The 20,719-nt window shown below is 38.9% G+C and overlaps 2 protein-coding genes across 29 annotated transcripts in view; both read left to right on the forward strand.

The window, feature by feature from the left end:
* SORBS2 (sorbin and SH3 domain containing 2) overlaps positions 1-20,719 on the forward strand; it is a 347,266-nt gene that overhangs the window by 309,064 nt on the left and 17,483 nt on the right. For all 28 annotated transcript variants that reach the window (XM_032413609.1, XM_032413625.1, XM_032413608.1 and 25 more), the window contains 6 exons: positions 1,733-3,313; positions 6,274-6,362; positions 7,715-7,761; positions 11,801-11,915; positions 12,000-12,128; positions 14,200-14,403. In XM_032413609.1, coding sequence (XP_032269500.1) covers positions 1,733-3,313; positions 6,274-6,362; positions 7,715-7,761; positions 11,801-11,915; positions 12,000-12,128; positions 14,200-14,403 — 2,165 coding nt within the window. The remainder of the gene's footprint in view (positions 1-1,732; positions 3,314-6,273; positions 6,363-7,714; positions 7,762-11,800; positions 11,916-11,999; positions 12,129-14,199; positions 14,404-20,719) is intronic.
* On the forward strand, positions 14,430-20,224 carry LOC116637940. The gene has a single exon (XM_032413631.1). The coding sequence runs from the start codon at positions 18,367-18,369 to the stop codon at positions 19,105-19,107; it is 741 nt and encodes a 246-aa protein (XP_032269522.1). The 5' UTR covers positions 14,430-18,366; the 3' UTR covers positions 19,108-20,224.

Below are 20,719 nucleotides of genomic sequence, written 5' to 3' on the forward strand. Positions count from 1 at the left end.
CATATAGACAGTAGAATATCTGTGTTCTGCATGGTACACGATGTTTGATTCAGAACATTCCACCAGTAAGAACTAACTGGTTTCAAGCCATACTTAGAAAATTTAGATATCACCAAGCTATTTTTCCATATGGCCTGTCTCCTCTCCGGAAATTCGATGAGCTATGCTCAGAGAGGGCAAGTCTCTCCTTCAGGTCTCTGAAAGACTGCTCAGTGCATTATTGCTGTGCTAACCAGAACATTCCCAAGACGGAGACTGAGGCTTGAACCGGCATCTGCATGTACCTGAGGCCATACCACATTTGGGTCCCCACAATCTCCCCCAGTCTCCTGGGGCTGAAACAAAACACCAAAGGAATTTGAAAGGTGTGAAGAACCTGAGCTCTAACAGAAGTTTCCATAATATAGCACAGATTCAGCTACACATATCAAATGTAAGCACTAAAAGTGTTGCCATGTGGTGATTAAAGTTAAGCAGTAGCTGGTTTAAGGAGTGAGCCCCTTTTATGACACCTTTCATCAAATTCACAGAGATGCTTTGATCAGATTCTACTCATTTATGCAAATGAATGCCTTAAGATAATAAGTCATGAAATACCATTGATTCATTACACTTGGATAGCACCCAAATTTAAAAGGTTTCTGATTAATTTAGATAATTGTTTTTATCCCAGGGAGTGTTAAGTCAACTTCCTTTCCCAAATATTACATATCTACTTAATATGCTTATCTACTTTTGAAAAAGGTGGGTAAGATTGTAAGACAGCAACTGTCAATACGGGTATTTTCCTTCATGGGGTTCCCTTCTAAGAAGGAAATTTCCCATTAGATGTACTTCGGCCTTTTATTTATTAGTGAACTCAGCAGAGCAAAAATAAAGAGTCTTTCCAAACACATTCCAAATTGAGGTCAGTTTTAGCTATTATCAAATTGCAAGTTATTTTTAAAAAAAACAACCTCCCTGGAAAAAAGCAAGATGCATTTACCTCTGATGGGAGTTTTATATTATATCCAATTATCCTTATAAGAACCTGCCTCATAAGAGGTTGGAAGTGGAGCAATTAAAGAGGTAAATTCATTTATCTAAAGAGGCTCCACTGAATTTTTTTCTTGGAAAAATATTGGCAACAATAGTGCACGACATCTTGGTTTTGCAATTTTGGAAAATACTTTGTCTTACTGCTTTTTGTATCTAATGCCCATGAAAAATTATTTGCTACAGTTATGGGAGTGGTATTTCAATGCAAGTTTATAAATTACTCTTTACCTCTCTGTCATTATAAATCAAATGAGACTCAAATCCTGACCCTATTAAGTTAATTAAATCGATATCACTTTTGGCCTTAATTGTTCAACCCTTAAATGACTATCAGGTCGTGCTATTGATCAGCTTTCGAGATGCTATTGTGCTTCCAGCACACCAGGTTTGCCAAAAGATGTGTAAACACAATCAAAATAGGTAGATTAGCGACATTAATTTTTTTTTAAACATGGTTTTGTTAACTCTAATATCTGCAAAGCTACCTTCATTGAAAAAGTATTACCTTGCTTTAGAATCAGGCTTTTTTCTCTGGAGTTGAAGCTACGTGTCTAACAGTCGGTGTCTAGACCAAACCATACTAACTGCATTCTCTTTGCTGTGCTGTCTGATGCTAAGTGACATGCTCTCCTCTTTGTGAACCTTTTAACTTCTCCAAATGTCTCTCTTCCACCACGCTGCCCTGGATTAAAAGGTGGGGATGATATATGTCCGTCCCTTTACGGTTACTCAGGGTTCAACGGCAACCCCTCCAATGAGTTAGATTACTGTAACGCTTACAGACAGCATTTGGATGTCCCTCATGACTCACAGAGGGCCATTACTTTCAAGAATGGCTGGCAAATGGCCCGACAAAATGCAGAGGTCTGGAGCAGCACCGAGGAAACGGTTTCCCCCAAAATCAAATCCCGTAGTTGTGACGATCTCCTAAATGACGACTGCGATAGCTTTCCCGACCCCAAAACCAAGTCAGAGAGTATGGGTTCTCTGTTATGTGAAGAGGATTCCAAGGAGAGCTGCCCTATAACGTGGGCTTCCCCCTACATCCAGGAGGGCCGCAGTAATGGCAGGTCAAGACTCCGGCACAGGTCAGCCCATGACGCTCCAGGCTTCCTAAAACTGTACAAGAAAATGCACCGCATTAACCGCAAGGACTTGATGAATTCAGAGGTGATTTGCTCCGTCAAGTCGAGAATAATGCAGTATGAGAAGGAGCAGCAACACAAGGGCCTGCTCCATGGATGGAGCCAGTCCTCCACGGAGGAGGTGCCCAGGGACATGGTCCCCACCCGCATTTCTGAATTTGAAAAGTTGATTCAAAAGTCAAAATCCATGCCCAATTTAGGAGATGAAATGTTATCTCCCATAGCCCTAGAACCTCAACAAAATGGTTTATGTCCCAAGAGGCGATTTTCCATTGAGTCTTTGCTGGAGGAAGAAAATCAGAGTAGACACCCTTCTCATGTACAACGAAGCTACAAGCCTAAAACCCTGGTGCCAATTCATATTGAAGTCACCAGTGATGAGCAACCGAGAACGCATATGGAGTTTTCCGATAGTGACCAAGACGGAGTTGTGTCTGACCACAGCGATTACATTCACGTAGAAGGATCATCCTTTTGCAGTGAGAGTGACTTTGATCACTTTTCTTTCACATCCTCTGAAAGTTTTTATGGATCCAGCCACCATCACCACCACCACCACCACCATCATCACCGGCACCTCATCAGCTCCTGCAAAGGCAGATGCCCGGCCTCCTACACTCGATTTACCACAATGCTAAAACATGAAAGAGCTAAACATGAAAACGCTGAAGAGCCCAGAAGACAAGAAATGGACCCTGGCCTTTCTAAACTTGCATTTCTGGTCAGTCCCGTGCCTTTCCGGAGGAAAAAAAATTCGACTCCCAAAAAACAGACTGAAAAGGCAAAATGTAAAGCGTCTGTATTTGAGGCTCTGGACTCTGCCCTGAAAGACATTTGTGACCAAATTAAAGCTGAAAAGAGAAGGGGAAGTTTGCCAGACAACAGTATCCTGCACCGTCTTATCAGTGAACTTCTGCCAGATATTCCCGAAAGGAACTCATCCCTTAAAGCTCTCAGAAGGAGCCCCATGCACCAGCCTTTGCACCCACTGCCTCAAGATGGTGCTATTCATTGCCCATTGTACCAGAACGATTGTGGGAGAATGCCTCACAGTGCCTCTTTCCAAGACTTGGACACCACCAACAACAATTACCACCACCAAGACCATGAGAGTGCACGGAGTCTCCAAGGTGGATGAACTTCTCTTTCTTTTTCCTTGTGGTTCAGACACCCACCATCCAGCACTTTCACCTTCCATTCCTACATCTCATCATTCCTAAGCCATGCGACCACTCGGCATCGTTCTGTGTTTTGAAGCAAATGCTTGTTGTGCAAACATGTCTTACTGAATAGTCTCATTTGCCCATGTGATATTCGGGCTGGATGTGTGGCTTAAAGTGACCACTAATTCACAAAAATTTACTCATTCAAAATCAAAAGGGAAATCCATCTTGTAGCTTAATGTTAGGGCTGAAACCACTTACATCAAAACAACAAATTAAACCTATTTTACCACTTTAAAAGGATTCCAAGACAGAGACCATGATTGAGTATCAGTATCCTTAAGAAACTGACAACTCTTTTTTTTGTTGTAAAGTGAATCAAAACCAGTAACTTAACAAATAGCTTCTTCCTTGATTATATATTAACTTCATAAAGCTATATTCACTCAATAAATAATTTGCTTACATGCAATATAAAGACACTACATCAAAACACTCAGGAAGCAAAACTGAAGTATGTAATGAGTAGTTGATGGACAATGAAAAAAGAATAGGATTTGTTTAACGACTTTCTTCATTGAAAGGACACAGTGGAATAAAATTTTTGTGAATGTATCTTTAAGCTATATATACAGAAGTCTCGTCTCCATCACTCAGTGTATTTCATTTTCTCTGCCTTTCCATATCTTTATTTATTTTCTATTTCCGCTGAAAGAATCCTCTATCGACATGTTAATTAGACCACGTAGGTTAAAAGTGACTCCCAAGCCCATTTTCATAGATGGACTACCACTTTGAAGTGGCAACACAAGGACAAATAACAGTTCAAATGCAGGGGACTTTTTTGAGGTTTTTTTTTGGGTGTTTTGACATTTTCATACAATCTTTATACAATTCTTTTTGTTAATTCTTAAAGTACGTCTGTTTACTATGTAAATTCTAGGAAGCCGGAAAGAACATCCCATGCTGAAATTTGGATTATCAAAGTCTTCTATGCACGGGACTTCTATGCAAAGTGCTTTACACACATTATCTAATTAACACTGGCCTGAACCTAGGTGATAGGTGTTATTATAAGCACTGTTTTACAGTTGAGACCCAGGGAAGACAAGAGATTTGACCCAAGTCATTTAGGAAGTAGGTAGGAAAAAAGAGATTCAAGCTCCTAATAATTCAGAATTTGTAGTATAGGATATAATTTCAATAGGCAAAAAAAAAAAGACAATTCAAATTTCATATTAATGTAATATATGTGGCCCAGCTGTTAGCTGCCATTGCACACATTTGCTTATTAGTATTTATCTTTGCTTCCATTTATACTACACAGCACGCTTCAAAAATAACAAATTAGAATTTTTTAAATCAATGCCTACAATTGGAAATTTTTACTGATTGAGACATGTCATAGTTTAAGTTTTTGATTAATTAGCTACCTTTTCCAGTTTTTCAATATTGGACAATTCCAGTTTTTCAATTAAGTAAATCAATAATAATAATAATCCCCTCTAAATTTTATGCACAGAGTGCATTATTGAAACATGATTTGAGAGGGCTTTGAAATGCATTTAAATAAAATAAAATATTTACTTTCCAACTTTGTTTAGCCCAATTGAAAAATAGGTTATATTCCAAGGATTAGCAGAAGTAATTTACAAGTTAATGACCAGTATGAGAGCCCTATGATCATAAAAGTATATGTATTTAAAATGGAAAATATATGGCACATAATCCTCTCTCATTCTTAAAAATAACTGATTAAGTTTTACCTGAAATACCTGTGGCCATGCTACCTTACTAAACCTAAAGACTTTGGAATTCACAACTGATAGATATTTATCCTTATATGTTGTCCCATAACTGAGATCCCACCTGCTGTTAAGTAGACAATTCTTCCTTATAGTCAAAGCAGTCAAAATCTTTAAACAATGTTTTCTTTTTATGAATTGGCATTTTAAATTCCTTTATAGCTGTATTTATTTTCTTTTTAATGCTTCTTGTTAACCAGTATAACTAGCTTTATTAAAGGCTAAGAGAAAGAATCTACTAATTTTGACCCAGTTACACTGGTAAAATTCTATAACAGAGATTACTGGGATATTTGTAGCCTCTAGTTACATTTCCATGTATAAATGTGTAAAGTATGAGACCATTAAGAGATACTTGTAATCACAATTTTGTGATATAATTATTCATACTTTGTTTTAAGGTGAACAGAAACAATTCAATGTTTCATAAGCAGTTTGGCAAACAATATGATACTTTCTGTTTAGAGAATTTTTAATCCCTTTGTTTCTTGGAATAAATATATACTTTCTGATAAGGTAGCTGAGCAAAAGGGAAGGCAAAAGATAAGAGGCCTTTTAAGCCTTCAAATGACGTCTTAAGACTCACTAATGTAGAGGGAGCAGCAAGAAGGGGTTGGGGGATGGACGCACCCATGTTCTGCCATCACCATACTTTCTTTTTTTTTTCTCTTTTTCATTACTGCATTCTCAAATTGTTCCACAAAATGTTTTAGTTTTGTAAACTGTTGCTATTTTCAAATTGTCCATCTTCTGTAGGCCCTATAGTGTAATTATAAATTGGAGGCAAAAGGAATTAGAAAGTATTAAATCTTTGAAATGAGAAATGCCCGCGACTATGAATGGTCTACACCGGATGCTGCAGCATAACTACACCAACAATGTAACAATTATATTTGTGACTAGAACACTTCTGCCACCTCGAGATATTTTTCCCTTTTGAAATGCGCTGGCTTTGTGTCTTCTCTCGCAACTTTGTAATGACCTTTGAGTTTTATACCCATGTCTTCCATTGTGGTGTCTCTCTAAATCTGAAGGAGAAAATAGTTGCCACCAGGGAAAATGGCTAAAAGGGTCAGCTTTTAACTAAGTGGATACTCACTCCGACCCCGTCCTCTCCCGCAGACCACGAGTCCCCTAGAAGTTACGCTTCCGCCATGAGTGACCTGGGGAGAAGTGCACCGCGGGAAAGAAGAGGAACTCCGGAAAAAGAGGTAGTGTGTTTAGTGCTACTTGAGTCTTTTTTCTGCAGCGTATTTGGCAAAGCACTTGTCAGCCAAAGTGATGTCCCAAACCAGTAAAGAACCCAGATTAAGAACATAAAAATGACAAGAGAGAAACTAGGAAGTTTCCCTGGAGCCTGAGCAAAGGACTCCAAGCAGGATGCACTCCGACCCTAGCTGCACATCTCCCCCAGCTGCAGCCCAGTTTCAGCAGCGAGGCCTCTCTGAGTCTCGACCTGATACCCATGAATTAACAAGGGTGTTCTGCCAAACTCTTGAGCTGGGTTGCCCCACAGAGGAAGGAGATTTCCCTGTGCAAATTTCCCCACTGATGTAGGGGAGAGCCCTGGGTCATCTGTGTAGCAAATCCATACAAATTCAACATAAATGATTTTTGCTGGCCTGCTTTTATTGGAGAACATCTCTGAAAAATCACTGCTCCTAGGAACCGCCTACCAACTAGCTCTTTGTCCACGGCTCCGGCTCAGGGCTGGAGCTCTGGTGCATGCTACCTTGGAGCTGTTTGACGGCAGCTGAAAGCTAGTCTCGGACTGGTAGCCATTTCAGGAGAATCACTACAGGTGTCTCCTATAGTCTCGCACCTGTGGGACCTGCAAAGACGTCAGGAATGTTCCAGGTTGCCTAAAGTTCACAGAATCACGAGGAAAGAGAGTGGGGTGAGGGGATTACTGGGAAGTGGAGAAGGAAGAGCTGAGGTGGCTAGCTGTGGGGTGCAGGTGATTGAAGGAGAGTGTGTGTCACATCTTATCATGACGAAAAGACGGGTTTGCTATGTGCTAAAGAGTTCCTGAGCCCTCCAAGGAATGCAAGATGACCAAACCTATGCTTTGGGCCACTGACTAGCCTCCCAGTGATAACTGGGCTAATATTTCTTTGCTACTATGCTGATAATTATTTAGTAAAAGGGATGATGGTTTCCTTCATGACTTTTCCCAGTCTTTTTATTATGATTCCGAAGGAGTTATGTCAATACATAGAACCTAGAGCAACTAACCTTCTGCAGTTATCCCAGGAAAAGCCAGATTTATACCTGGGACAGAACCCTCGGCAGAAGCCTATTCCAGCATTCATCTTCCTTAGTTTCTAAGACGAAATATGATATCCAGTGGTTATGATGAAAAAGTCATCTACTACATCCTGTTATCACTTAAATACCTAAATGAAGGACTAATTGGTTGATTTATAAATTGCATAGAGGATTTAAGTTATATGTTTCATCATTCTTTGTGCTTTCATTTCCCTTTAATTCACGTGAAATTGCTTTCTTGAAAAAAAAAAATCCAAATTGTAAGTTAGTGCTAATTGTTTACCTTCCCTTTCAGAAATTGCCTGCAAAAGCTGTTTATGATTTTAAGGCTCAGACATCTAAGTAAGTAAGATAAGTGTTCATTATACGTCTTAGGGTGGCTTTAAACACTTCAGTAATATTTAAGAGGTAAATATTGCAGTGAGGTGTATTATAAATAAAGGTCTAAGTCCCAATTCAGTAATCGGCTGTAATTAGTGTTTCCTTCACAATTAACTGCGATAGGGTTAATTTTATTTTCATTTGAAGTTTAGTTGAGAAACACTGAGTTTTAAATGACATTAAACATGTTAGAGCACCATGAGTTCAAAGGGATAGGAAAACAAAGTGATATTAAGAATCTTTGTTTCTAGAATTTTCATGTCAAGAATGAAATAAAAGTAAAGTGCTGGGGAGTAATTAACACTAACTGAGAGAATTTAATAACATTTATCTATCCAACTAAATTCAGGGTAGTTTGTGGGGTAGAAGAGTAGAACTGTGTACAAAGATTCCCATAGTCAAATCTCCATGTCTTAACACTTTAACTTTGAGATTCTGAGCAAAATTCTCTCCTATGGTCTTTTGATGTTGGTGTTTTCACATTCCTCTGTTGCAGTATTTTTTTTTTTTTTTTTACTTTTTGTACTTAGGAACTTGTTCATCAGGTGGGCATGTGGTTAAGAAAGGCTAGTACTAAGCACATAAAGAGGCTTAAATAGGAGGGAGTCTTCCAGATCTGTCGTGGCCCATGTGTATAGACCTGATTTAAGAAACTTTGATCTCCATTAGAATTCAAGATATTGAAATCATTGTATATTGGCATTAAATTATCCCATGTTGTTTAGACTGAACATATATAATAACAAAAAATTTTGTTCATAAAAATGTATATTAACTAATATTATATTAATCAATTAATAGTTCTAGAAACTGTCTCTGCCATAAGACATACAAAAATAAAATCACTCAGAATTTGGTAATACTGCTGAGATGGTGAATGAACTAAATAGGAAAATGCTACTTAGAAATTAAGATGGCTTAAATCTAGTGTTTAAAAAAGTCCTGAAGAAAAGCTTACCCATCTTTTTTTTTTTTTTTTTTTTGGATGAGATAAATAACATCTGCTTTGTTTCTACTATACTCTAGTCCCTATTACTGCTCTTTGGATATGGTGTGACAATTTGTATGATGCATGCCGATTTTACAAAATAATGATATAGAACATGTAAATGTCATTTCTTCCTTGTGACAAGCAATCAAAAGCTTTTTTAAATGTATGAAACCCTGGGGAATGACAGGGCCTATAACACAGGAAAGGTATCCACCCAGGGCCCACAGCTTTTTAAGAAAGCTTAGTAAAAAACAAGCTTTGGGAGAAAGATGATGTGCAGTGCTAAGGAAAGTGTTTGGGGTGTTAATTGTGTTGCTGAGTTTTGTTTGCTCCAAGTGCCAAGCCTTATGCCATCCTCCAAGGCCATGTCCTCATTGCAAAAGCTCTGAGTTAGCAAAGGTTCAAGGCTTGTAAATGGCAAAGCCTTTCTGAACGGTTGTCAGCACCACCCCCACCTTTCACGAAAATCTTCCTAGACCCACAAAATCTAATTGCATAAACCTTCAGAGAAGTCAATCCAATAATCACCCATGGAAGCTATCCCCTATTTTTTGTAAAAAAAAAAAAAAATGTTTCCCACATACCATAAGTAAACTGGTCTGATTGCAGCTTAATCATATTCCTCTCGTTCCGTTCTCAGGAAATGTAAAGAGCAGCCCCCGGTGTAGTTACCCTATTTGACACAAAAGTCGAGGTTATGGATGACTCACAAAGCTTTAAAAGGCTCACACACCCAGAAGCACTGAATGTCCTAGAAGTGCTCTTAATTAATAGCTAGATGTGAGTGCTTTTCATGCCTAACATCTTATCAAGAGACAGATAGATGTATCTGTTTTAAATAAATATCTGTTTTTTTAATTTTATTTTATTATGTTATGTTAATCACCATACATTACACCATTGGTTTTTGATGTAGTCATTTCTGTTTTAAAAGCTATTTTTCTTTACCTACTGCAAAAAGTTTAATTTACAAAAATACAGCTCAGTAACTCACCCAAATGTGATGTCTCAATTGTTAAAAAGGAAAAAGAGATAAAATGTCATTTCCAAAGGTTATCAATGGCCACTATTCAAAAGGTTTAGGGGAGGGAGGAAACAAGCTTTACCATAATGGGCTCAAAAAATCTAGATCTGAGATGAGAGGGACACAATTTTGAAAACTGATAAGCGAGATCTCTGTCCTTTATCTAGAAGCCCTCAAAATTTTAAATACAAGCCTTTAAAAATAGAAAAGATTTCTTTTCATATTGAAAAGAAAAAGTTTTCTCTAATTGACATTTAAAAACAAAAAGCTAAGCTTCCTAGTCTCCTTTCCAGAAATCAAACACACCTGGTGCTAATAAAGCTGTTGGACTGTAAACATTAAATATTTTGCTTTTTGTTTTCTACATCAGGCACTTCAAGAGGGAAGTGTACTGTATTTGAATGTAAGGCTCTGTGAGTCTCCTTTGTCTTTTGGGTTACTGGAAATTTAATGCACTTTCAATGTGACTATTTTATTTTAGCACTTCTAATTGCTCGATCATTCTTTTAATATGCAACAGATTTTTTTCCAATTAATTCTTTTAATCAATGAGAAATATTCTACATCTGATATCCACCTGTCTCTTCATTATCTATTTGGCACAAATAAATGACCCAAATCCAGATTCTGAATGAAACGATGCAGAAGATTCAAGAGTGGGAAGGCAGATGTCTAGGAAAGTGGGGCTCTTGGGAAAAGATAGGAAATGAGTGTCCTCCAACAAAACATAATTATGGAGGCAAAACAACAAACAGATATAATTCCCTGGATAATGAAGCCATGAGAAACAGACGCAGGGAGGATGAGCAGGTAGGCATGAATTAGCCAAAATAAGGAATGTCTTTAGAACTTGAAATTACATACCCACATTTACCTGCTTAGGAGAGAAGCAAGTAAATAAGCTTCTTCTTTGAAATAGCCCAGATGGAAAAGCATAGTTAGTGTCTCAAAAGTATTTTTATTTTTTAAAAACAAGGGGTGCCTGGGTGGCTCAGTCAGTTAAGCACCTGCCTTCGGCTCAGGTCATGGTCCCGGGGTCCTGGGATCGAGTCCCGCATCGGGCTCCCTGCTCGGCAGAGCTTGCTTCTCCCTCTCCCACTGCCTCTCCCCCTGCTTGTGTTCTCTCTCTCTCAAATAAATAAAATCTTTAAAAAAAGAAAAAAGGTCTAGGGGTACCTGGGTGGCTCAGTCAGTTGATAATCCCAGGGCCCTGGGATTGAGCCCCACATCCAGGCTCTGTGCTGAGTGGGGAGTCTGCTTCTCTGCCCCTCTCCCTCATGTGCACGCTCACTCTCTCTCTCAAATAAATAAATAAATCTTTTTTTTTAAAGGTGTAAAGAAGGCAACAAACAATTTGTGCATGTCTTTACACCTAAAACATGTTTATCTCTGCTTCACTGAAGAATAAAAGATCTTTTTCTTTACACAAAATACATTCCTTATCAAGACATTCCACTTAAATTCCTGACAACCAGCTTCAAGGACCCATAAATAACAATTTTTCTGGTGATAGCTCTTCTGTGCTAAAGCTAAATATTTATTTTCCTTATTGTAAGCGTTAGCACATCAAAAGGAGACAGAAGGAGAAGTCAAGTATCTGGCCAACTAGCTAAGCAGCTTCAGGATAAACAAAATCAGTGCAGAACTCATCTGCCATTATGCCAAGCTTCATCACTCCTCCACTGTAAACTCATGATTACACAGCAATCGCACGCCCCTGCCTTTAAATTTCATATGCATCTGCCCGTGATTTATATCAAATGTGATGTTTATACTTGGTCTTTTTGGAAATCACTTCTGACGTTATAAGGTGATCAGTGAATTCTAAGAGTTTGCAAGGAAAATCCTTATGTAACTGGGCTCGAAAAAGATTATTTAATATGGACAGTATATTTCTCAGCCAAATGCAAATCAAGTGAGAGTGTTGATCTTAAGAGTAATTGCTCTACATCAGGGAAAGACCCACTGAAACATGTCTCTTCCAGGGAGCTGTCATTTAAGAAAGGAGATACTGTCTACATCCTCAGGAAAATAGATCAAAATTGGTATGAGGGAGAGCACCACGGGAGAGTGGGCATTTTTCCAATCTCATACGTCGAGGTAAGTCCTTTCCTTTCCCTCTTCCGTGGTTGTTGCTTCCCAAGTCACCACAGATCAAGAATAAATAACTCTTTTCCCTCATAGAAACTCATACCTCCTGAAAAAGCACAGCCGGCAAGACCACCTCCCCCAGCCCAGCCTGGAGAAATCGGAGAAGCTATAGCCAAATATAATTTCAATGCTGACACAAATGTGGAGCTTTCGCTGAGAAAGGTACCCTGGCTGTTTTCTTCAACAGTGCATTTTGAAAGGCTATATATTTTCAAAAGTAAAATAGGTTACCTTTTTCTTAGACAATTTTTGTGTTTTCCCCATGTGCTACAAAGGACTCTATCAGGGCCGCCCTGAGGCGCTGTTACCCACCGCTCCCGTGTCCTTCCAGATGCGGTCCCCTACAGGACACAAAGCTTCTGAGAGACATTCCCTCCCAGGCTTAGCATGGCAGGCTCCAGATCCTCTCCTAGGGGCGCCTCGAGCTGGATCTCCTGCAGCTATCTATATATGGAAACATCAAAAGGAAAAGCACTTTCATGCACCTCAAAATTTTGTTGTCCTGCTGCCTTATTATTCAAATTTAAAAAAATAATAATGTTCCAACATTTAATTTTATCTTGGAATCAACGAATAGTCCTCACGTAATGCAGGTACTTCTCACTCCAGAGCCTTTTTGAGGAGTCCTTTGTGCAGTGCTGTTCCCTTGATCAGCCCCCTCTGGGCCTCATGACCGACCCAAATTTCACTAGCAACCTATCCAATTCCAGTATATCAGAAAGAGCTCCTTTTGACTTGCAACTTTACACAGTGAAGAAAGAGCAAATGAACAATTGTCATTCTGTGCTAAGCCATCATGTTCATTTGTTTGAGGCAACCACAGGTCTGCACAGAGCACGGGCTAGAGAGTCACACGCTGGGGGGTTCTCGAACCCATACCGGGCAAGTCCTCAGCCGGGAGCAAGGAAGGGAAGTCCCACTGTTCTTATCCTGGCAGAACCTCATCTCGTTCTCCCTTCTTTGCCCTGGTTCTGCATCATCAACCGATTCTTGTCCACCCTCCAAGCTGCAACACAGCTTTCCATGAACCAAACCAGCTACCGTTTCCTAGTAAAAGAGAAGCTTCTGCCGATGCGATTTATAGCTCCAGCAACAGCCTAGAAACAGTAGTGTGTTACCGAGAAAATCAGTACAGATTTTAAGAGTAGGGAGATTTCCTTTTCTTCAGTATGTTCTGCACGGAGGCGGTGTGGGACAGGCTCTAGGAAGACTGGCACCTCGAGTGCCCCCTGCAGGAGGCCTCCCTACTGCCCTGAAGCTTTGACTCTGTCCCCCTCCGGGGCCCCATCAGCAGCCCAGACTTCCGTACCACCTGCTGGATGCGGATGCTGCCATTTAAACCACATTTTGCCCTATTTATTTCAGGGCCACACGTGGTCTCGAGTTGAAATTTAAGCTGGGTTTTGTGGCATTGGCCTGATCGCTGCCGGTAGCGGGAATGGTGACCGTAGAAAGTTCTATTATTGCTAAAGCCAGGGGTTCTGTAAATATGTTTAATGACCACTGTGGTGTGGCTGCCAACCAGTTAGAATGGACAGTGTTGCTACAGCATCGGGATGCAGAGCAGGTGGAGGTGAGCCCTGGCCACAGCTGGGGATTATGGAGGGGACTATCTCTGCCCCGTCCTGCCAGCCTTACTCTCTGCTGCTACTTGGCCGCATGTAGATGGAGAAGAAACGCAGTGTGCCATTCAACTTCATCCCTTCCGGAGGCTGATTTCGGCAACCCGTTTCAGACACACTAGCACAGCGCGCCGAGTTGCCCTTTTCTGAAGCTCTTCCTACAGAAGGTCATTCCCTTGAATCCATCAGTGATAGGATAACGCTACTGTCAGTGAGCTTTTCCCTGTTAAACCATTCTGCTTTTTAAAGTAACTGATGCAAGTCATTTCACACGGTACCAGTGCGAACATGTGAAAGCCCGTTCCCATTAGCCAGGCATCCCTAGGGGAGATTCTAATGTCATGATTGATGAAATTGCATATATGTGGATAATCTGTAATTCAGGTGTGAGCTCAGAGACTTTGTGTTTTCCTGACAAAAACAAACAACAACAACAACTGGAGGTATCAAACTTTTCCCAAATGGAAAACTATTGTTTATTAGCCAACATTGACAATTACACTTTTTGTTGTTGTTGTTATTACGTCTCTATTTATAACGCATTTTCCTATTTTTAGTATATGTGCTGCCGAAGCGAGCACTATAACGCATTTTCCTAATATTCCTCACAGGGAGATAGAGTTATTCTTCTGAAAAGAGTTGATCAAAACTGGTATGAAGGTAAAATTCCAGGAACCAGCAGACAAGGCATCTTCCCTGTTTCCTACGTGGAAGTTGTGAAGAAGAATACAACCAAAGGTGCTGAGGATTACCCTGACCCTCCAATCCCCCACAGCTATTCTAGTGATAGAATCCACAGCTTAAGTTCCAATAAGGTAAGAAGACATTCCAGCATATTGGTATAATATTTGGGAGCCTGAAGTAAGATCATCAATATGTGACGTTAGGCATTAGGCTAGAACATCATATCTATTGCAAAGCATAAATGTGTATGTTATGTTTCTAAGTGTGCGTGCCATGTCAAGTCAATATAATTTCTTTTTCTGAGGGGTGCGAGCACAAAGGTTTGATGCTTGATTTTGATAATTTTATTCTCAAATTAAAATACTGAAGGAGAAAACATTAGTATCTTAAAATCCCATATGATATATACCTGTATATATATACACATTTATCTGCTTTTTGAAAATTTTTCTGAAGCTTGATTTTTTTCTAAAGCTTGATTTTATTTTTATAGATGCATCTTTTACATGGATTATATATAGGTATAAGTAGTATATATAAGTATATGTGGATAGACAGATCCCAAAATGGTCTATTTCATCAGCACATGGTAATTAAGTTGACAAGATTCTATAAAAGTCTTGGGGTTTTTTAATATAGAAAGAGAGAGATTAAAGAATTTTAATTAAGGTGCGTAGGTTAGTTGGTTTATTAGTTTGAATGAAAATGTCATTGGTTATGAGGAGTCCTCAAGTTTATTTTATTAGGTTTAGGATGATTTTGTGCCAGATCTACTGTCTGACTTGAGCTGTTAGCTAAAGGTCGTTACCTTTCTCAACATGTAGTCTAAAAGGGACTTTGCTTCCTGAACTGGTTAATTAGGAGAGGCTATTCTCCTACTTTCTTTACTCACAGTGTGAAGTTCTCCTTAATTTTCTATTGGATTATAATATGTTGTGTTCTTTTCATGGATGGTATTTAGGGATTTCTTTCTCCTTCTCATTAACTTTCAAGTGTAAAACTTTAAATTACCAAGGAATTATTCTACTTCCCAACATTTTAGACATTTTGTTTTGCATAATTCATTAAACATTTTGATTGAAATCAAGGCTGGGACATAGAAAAATAAACCATTTAGAGTTGGCAGAATGACATCATTATCAGACGTTATCAAAGTGCGAAGTCATTTCATGTCCCAGCGTAAGAAGGCATCCCCGGTGACCCAAACTACTCCTTGAAAATGAGCCTAGAAGGAGTTTACATATGTAAATGATCAAAGAGTCTACTCTCTCAAGAGAAGTATTTTTTTAATTTATTCTACTTCTCTTTGAAGACTAGGTTTCAGTTGCAGGGTAATTGCTCTCAATCCTTTATCATTTGATAATAGAGCAGTTTGGTACCATCCGATTTTGTCTGATTGATTATAAAGTTTTCCAGAAGCTTCTTTAGTGTGTTTATTTCACTACCAGAGCTTAGTTTTAGAGATCAACATCCTTCCTTCAATAGTTCCTACTGATATAAAAGAAAAGATCAGAATTCTTCACCTATATATTTGTTTTAATTACCATTCAGTCACCTCAAAAGAGCGACCAGCTAAATTTCAAAAGGACCATACCTCCAAGTAAAATTTTATAAGAAAGGATAAGCATGTATCTACAAAGCCTTATTTAACATGTAAGAAATTCTTCCATAATGTCCTAATTAATTCTGGCAATGCAATATTATAGATCACAGCATTTTAATCTTGATTGTGAATATGATTTAAATGTATTTTCAGTTTCCTAAGTTTTTTCTTAGAACACCAGATTTTACATTTTATAAATAGAGAAATTTCACTAATAACTAATTAGTGTTTTATTCTCACTGCTGGGAAGAAAATATGTTGAAAAGCTCATGTCTATAATTTGAAAAAAAAAAAAAACACTTAATGGTTTCATCCCATCTGGTAATCTATTCTATGATATCACTGGCTTAATGAAGGAAACTTCTCAGTAGTGTTGAACTGGACCGTTTTCAGAAAAAAGAACTGTAGTGTTATATATCCTAGTTTCTAATTGATATTTGCAAAGAGAGGAAGGAACTCATTGACTCATGAATCACTCTTTGACACTCAAGTCACAACATACTATATTTTAAGGGAGATTCAAATGTTAGTTGATATTATTTCTGTTTTTAGTGTAGTCGAGTCCAACTCTAATGCTTTAGGGAGAAAAGGTAATTATATGATTTTTGTATTATAGGTATATTTATGTTATATAGGTAACTCAGATACTTAATCTCACCGTTAGCTGAAGTAAGTCCCTTGTAAAAGTAAGCACTTTGAACCTGTTGACATGCATATTGTCGACCGCGGTGATAATCGGAGCAGGTATTAACAGTGATAGTAGATAGTGGTAATCATGACCGTAGTAGGACTTAAAGGTCTTTCTTCCTCATCCACATAATATTCCTGACCATGACAGAAAATGAAAGTGAAAAGTCTCTTACGGTGTTATATAACAAAGAGCATAAACTAGAACACTGGCCAGTAAGAGAACTTCTCTAGCCTATCAAAGGAGACTTAGGTAATTTCTGTCTTATTAAAAATTGAACATAGACAGGCCAGCTAGGAGAGGCCATCTATCGAGTAACAGACCACATATATAGTATTACTCTGTATCAGGTGCTCGGCAGCCTTTTGTCCTGAATCTTCCACTAGAATGCTCCCATGAGCTTTGTAACTCTTTGCCTCATTTATCCCACCCCATGATGACAGGACATCATATTTCCTTTTTTAAAAAGAATAGCTAAATAAATTCTATTAATGCCCCATTCCTATTATAGGACACAGAAGTCAAAAGTTAAGTGACCCTAGGACCAAGAGTGCCGAGTGCGTGAGTGAAGTCTCATCCTAAACAACCAACTAGAAAATGCATCTCCAAAAATCTCCCTTGAAGATTTTTTTCTTTCCAAACCCAAACCATCTACCTGGAGAGAATGAAAATAAAATGCCACCCACCAGACTCTCAAGGCCTTCATATATCTAGCATGTAGCATTCTTTCTAGTTTGGCAACAATAGATAAATGTCTTAGAATATTCCTAGGCAGCACTTCTAAAACTACTTTTAAGGAATTTCCACTAAAATTCTGTTTTGTTCAATATATCCAAGATATAGTGATAATATTAAGATACACAGTATTTTTGCTTCAGGAGATTAAGTTTCATAAATTATACTCCACAGGTTTACATAAAGGAATGGGAGTCCTAGCAGAAGTTTACTCCCATTAAAATCATATGTTCCCTTTCTATTAAACATTTACTTTGGACTTTTTAAACTTTGAAGGAGAAGTTAACGTAAGTTAAGTTGTGTTCTGATCCTGAGTTTCTGTTCTTGAAAAATATTTTTCAGAATTTATTCATTTGGAAATGTGTTAATGTTATACATTGCAAAATAGATGTGAGTGAGAAAATTATGGAAGTTCAGACATAAGTGAGAAACATAAGTGAGAAAATTATGGAAGTTCAAAAGATTTGGCAAACATAAGTGAGAAAATTATGGAAGTTCAAAAGATTTGCAAACATAAGTGAGAAAATTATGGAAGTTCAAAAGATTTGCAAACATAAGTGAGAAAATTATGGAAGTTCAAAAGATTTGGTACCATTACAGGAAGAAAGAACACTAAACAAATTCAAGGAATAAGAAAGGTTTCATTATTGAAACCTTTCATTTTACAGTAACATTATTTCAGAGGCCTGCATCCTAAGTCAGTATCTGAAGGCTAGTTTAAAAGAGCTAATCTATTAATAAAATCACTTAAGGTTTCACTGTGTGACCTTGTAATCTCTCTGATAGCTTTATCTTATCCTGACATTTAAGACCCCTTCCAAATACTAGGAGAGTTTCAGTGTTCAGATAACCTTCTAGTTAACATGCTAATGATTTTATTTAAAGTCAGCAAAATATCTTCAAGTCGAGACCATAGCATAAAATATTTTTATATGTATGACCATACCTTTCCTGCATTTCTCTGTCTCTGTGTTTTGATGTATTATTATTATTTTCTCGGTTTATTTTTTAACTCCATAATCCCCGCTCATTTCTAAGTTGGCTTCCAGTGAACCAGCCCCTCCTCCCATGCACAAAGCTTCACCTGGCTCAGATAAAACAGCCCAGGGGTGGCTGTCCCTGACAGCCACGTGTCCACCGGCAAATCCTTTGACCCCAACGCCACCTCCTTTTCTGGACAACTTCTTGGATGAATTAGAGAAGCTTGGTGCTTTAACCTTAGCAGCTGACCCAGCCAAACCAAATATCCTAGAGGAAATCATCCTTGAAATTAAGGAGGAGCCCTCAGTACCCCTCTCATTGCCTCCAGCTTCTGTACCTGCCAAGTCCGCTTCCTCTCTGCTACCTGTCCCCCGCTCAGGGGTGACCTCAGCCGCGGTCCAGCCTTCTGAGGCAACACCAGTGCAGGATCCCAGAAAGACAACTCAGAACAAGTTTGCAGAGTTGACAAAAATGGGAAAGGGCTTTGGAGGCCCCAAGAAAGGACCTGAAGTCCTAGGTGATCAGTTTGTGGCCTCCGCACACACTAATATGGGTCCCTTGCCCAAAAGTCTCCCTGTCATTGGAGAGGAAGATGAGGATATGTGTGAGGGGTTTACGTCAGGCATCCGAAGAGGGCCAGAATCTCAAGAACCAGATGCTCTGTCGTGTGCCCATGATGGCCCAGAGGTGACAGCAAGCCTGCACATCGAAGAGGAGGAAGAGGAGAGGAAACCTGTGTGCTTAAAATATCCCATAGCCACCCCCACAGACCCTAGGACCCCTAAGGAAGACAGCAATGCAGCGAAGGCCAGTAATGAGGTATTTTAATCTTGCCTAATTACTGAAGAACTAACCGGTCTTACTATATTTAGATAGTACAGTTAATCACATTAATAAACATCAATTTGAGCATTGCCCTAGAAGGCTTCCTCTTAAGAAACATAAGCACTACGTAAGTTGGGGGTGGAGGAATGGATATATACACACCAAATTCCAGTAAGACAATGTAAATATATGGTGTAATTCCATTATTTATTTCTGACTATAAATTCATATTAGAACAGTCTGTAGTGTATAATCTTCCTGATTTTTTGTTATTAATAATGATAGCCACATAGTTGAGCTCTTACCACCAAACACTATTCTAAGAACCCTTCATCTTTACTTTTCATAACCCAATGAGATGGGTTATATTATTAGCCCCACTTTAGAGATGAGGAAATTGATACAAAGAGATGAGTCCAATTCAGTTTGCAAAAAAAGGAGTGAGAGAGAGAGAGAGAAGGAAAACAAAAAAGTACTCCATGCTCTTTTAACTCTCTGAAGAGAGTTATTTCTTCTAGGTGGTGGCTACTTAAGACTACTAATGCATTTTCATCTTACAAACAAAGAATCTTGGGCAATGATTTTAATTAGTAAAGTGGGAAAATACCCTAAATCTTTAGCCTGTAAATTTTTTCTTAAAACAAAAACAAACCTTGATCTCTCAAATATGCCACCTGTAAACTAAAAAGAAAATGTGATTACTGACAAATACTGAAATTATGAAACAAAAAAGAATGTTTTATATCATGTTACTATGCAAGTCACTGCCCCCCATGGATCCTCTATTTAAACATCTTAATTTCAAAATCCCCTAGTTTTCTATGATGACCTTACCAGTAACACATACAGAGGCACGTGGCCTATACTATGGGGTGGTCTTGGGCTTAAATAATGATCAGTGCCCACGAGGCCCCTGGACACCCACAAAACCCTGAGGCTTGGCTCAGTTCCTCAACCAGGAGAGAAAAGGTCACCTGAACAAAGAACCCAGCCACGCCTGTACTTGCGTAAAATAAACACACTATTGAATACAAGAGATCATTCATTACAAAAAGTCAAACATGTTTCTAAGTCAGCTATTTATTTATTTGTTTAATTTAATTTAATTTTATTCTGTTATGTTAATCACCATACATTACATCATTAGTTTTTGATGTAGTGTTCCATGATTCATTGTTTGCGTATAACACCCAGTGCTCCATTCAATACGTGCCCTCTTTAATACCCATCACCGGGCTAACCCCTCCCCCTCCCCCCCTCCCCTCTAGAACCCTCAGTTTGTTTCTCAGAGTCCATCGTCTCTCATGGTTCGTCTCCCCCTCCGATTTCCCCCGCTTCGTTTTAAATAATTCATTTTCCCTCCAGTCAATTGTAAGGCTCGATTAGATATGTGGCTTGGTTCCCAGGAGCCTGTTGCCAGCAGCTCCTGGGCCAGGTGGTGTGGGGGGTTTCACAGCGGTTCCCACCACGTACCCACAGGCACACCCCCCACAGGCACACGTCATCACTCCCCACTCCCCTAGCTTTGCAACAAACTCTCTAGAAATCGTGATCTATTTTACCAGCAGGTTACAAAGAGTCATCGCTTTTCATTGTTTTTCCCTCATGTTTAGAA

This window comes from Phoca vitulina, unplaced genomic scaffold, assembly GCF_004348235.1.
Source record: "Phoca vitulina isolate PV1807 unplaced genomic scaffold, GSC_HSeal_1.0 scaffold15, whole genome shotgun sequence".
In the NCBI taxonomy this organism is placed as follows: Eukaryota; Metazoa; Chordata; class Mammalia; order Carnivora; family Phocidae; genus Phoca; species Phoca vitulina.

Coding starts and splice junctions, on each gene's coding strand:
- LOC116637940 (XM_032413631.1), top strand. CDS start 18,367: ATGCACAAAGCTTCACCTGGCTCAGATAAAACAGCCCAGGGGTGGCTG.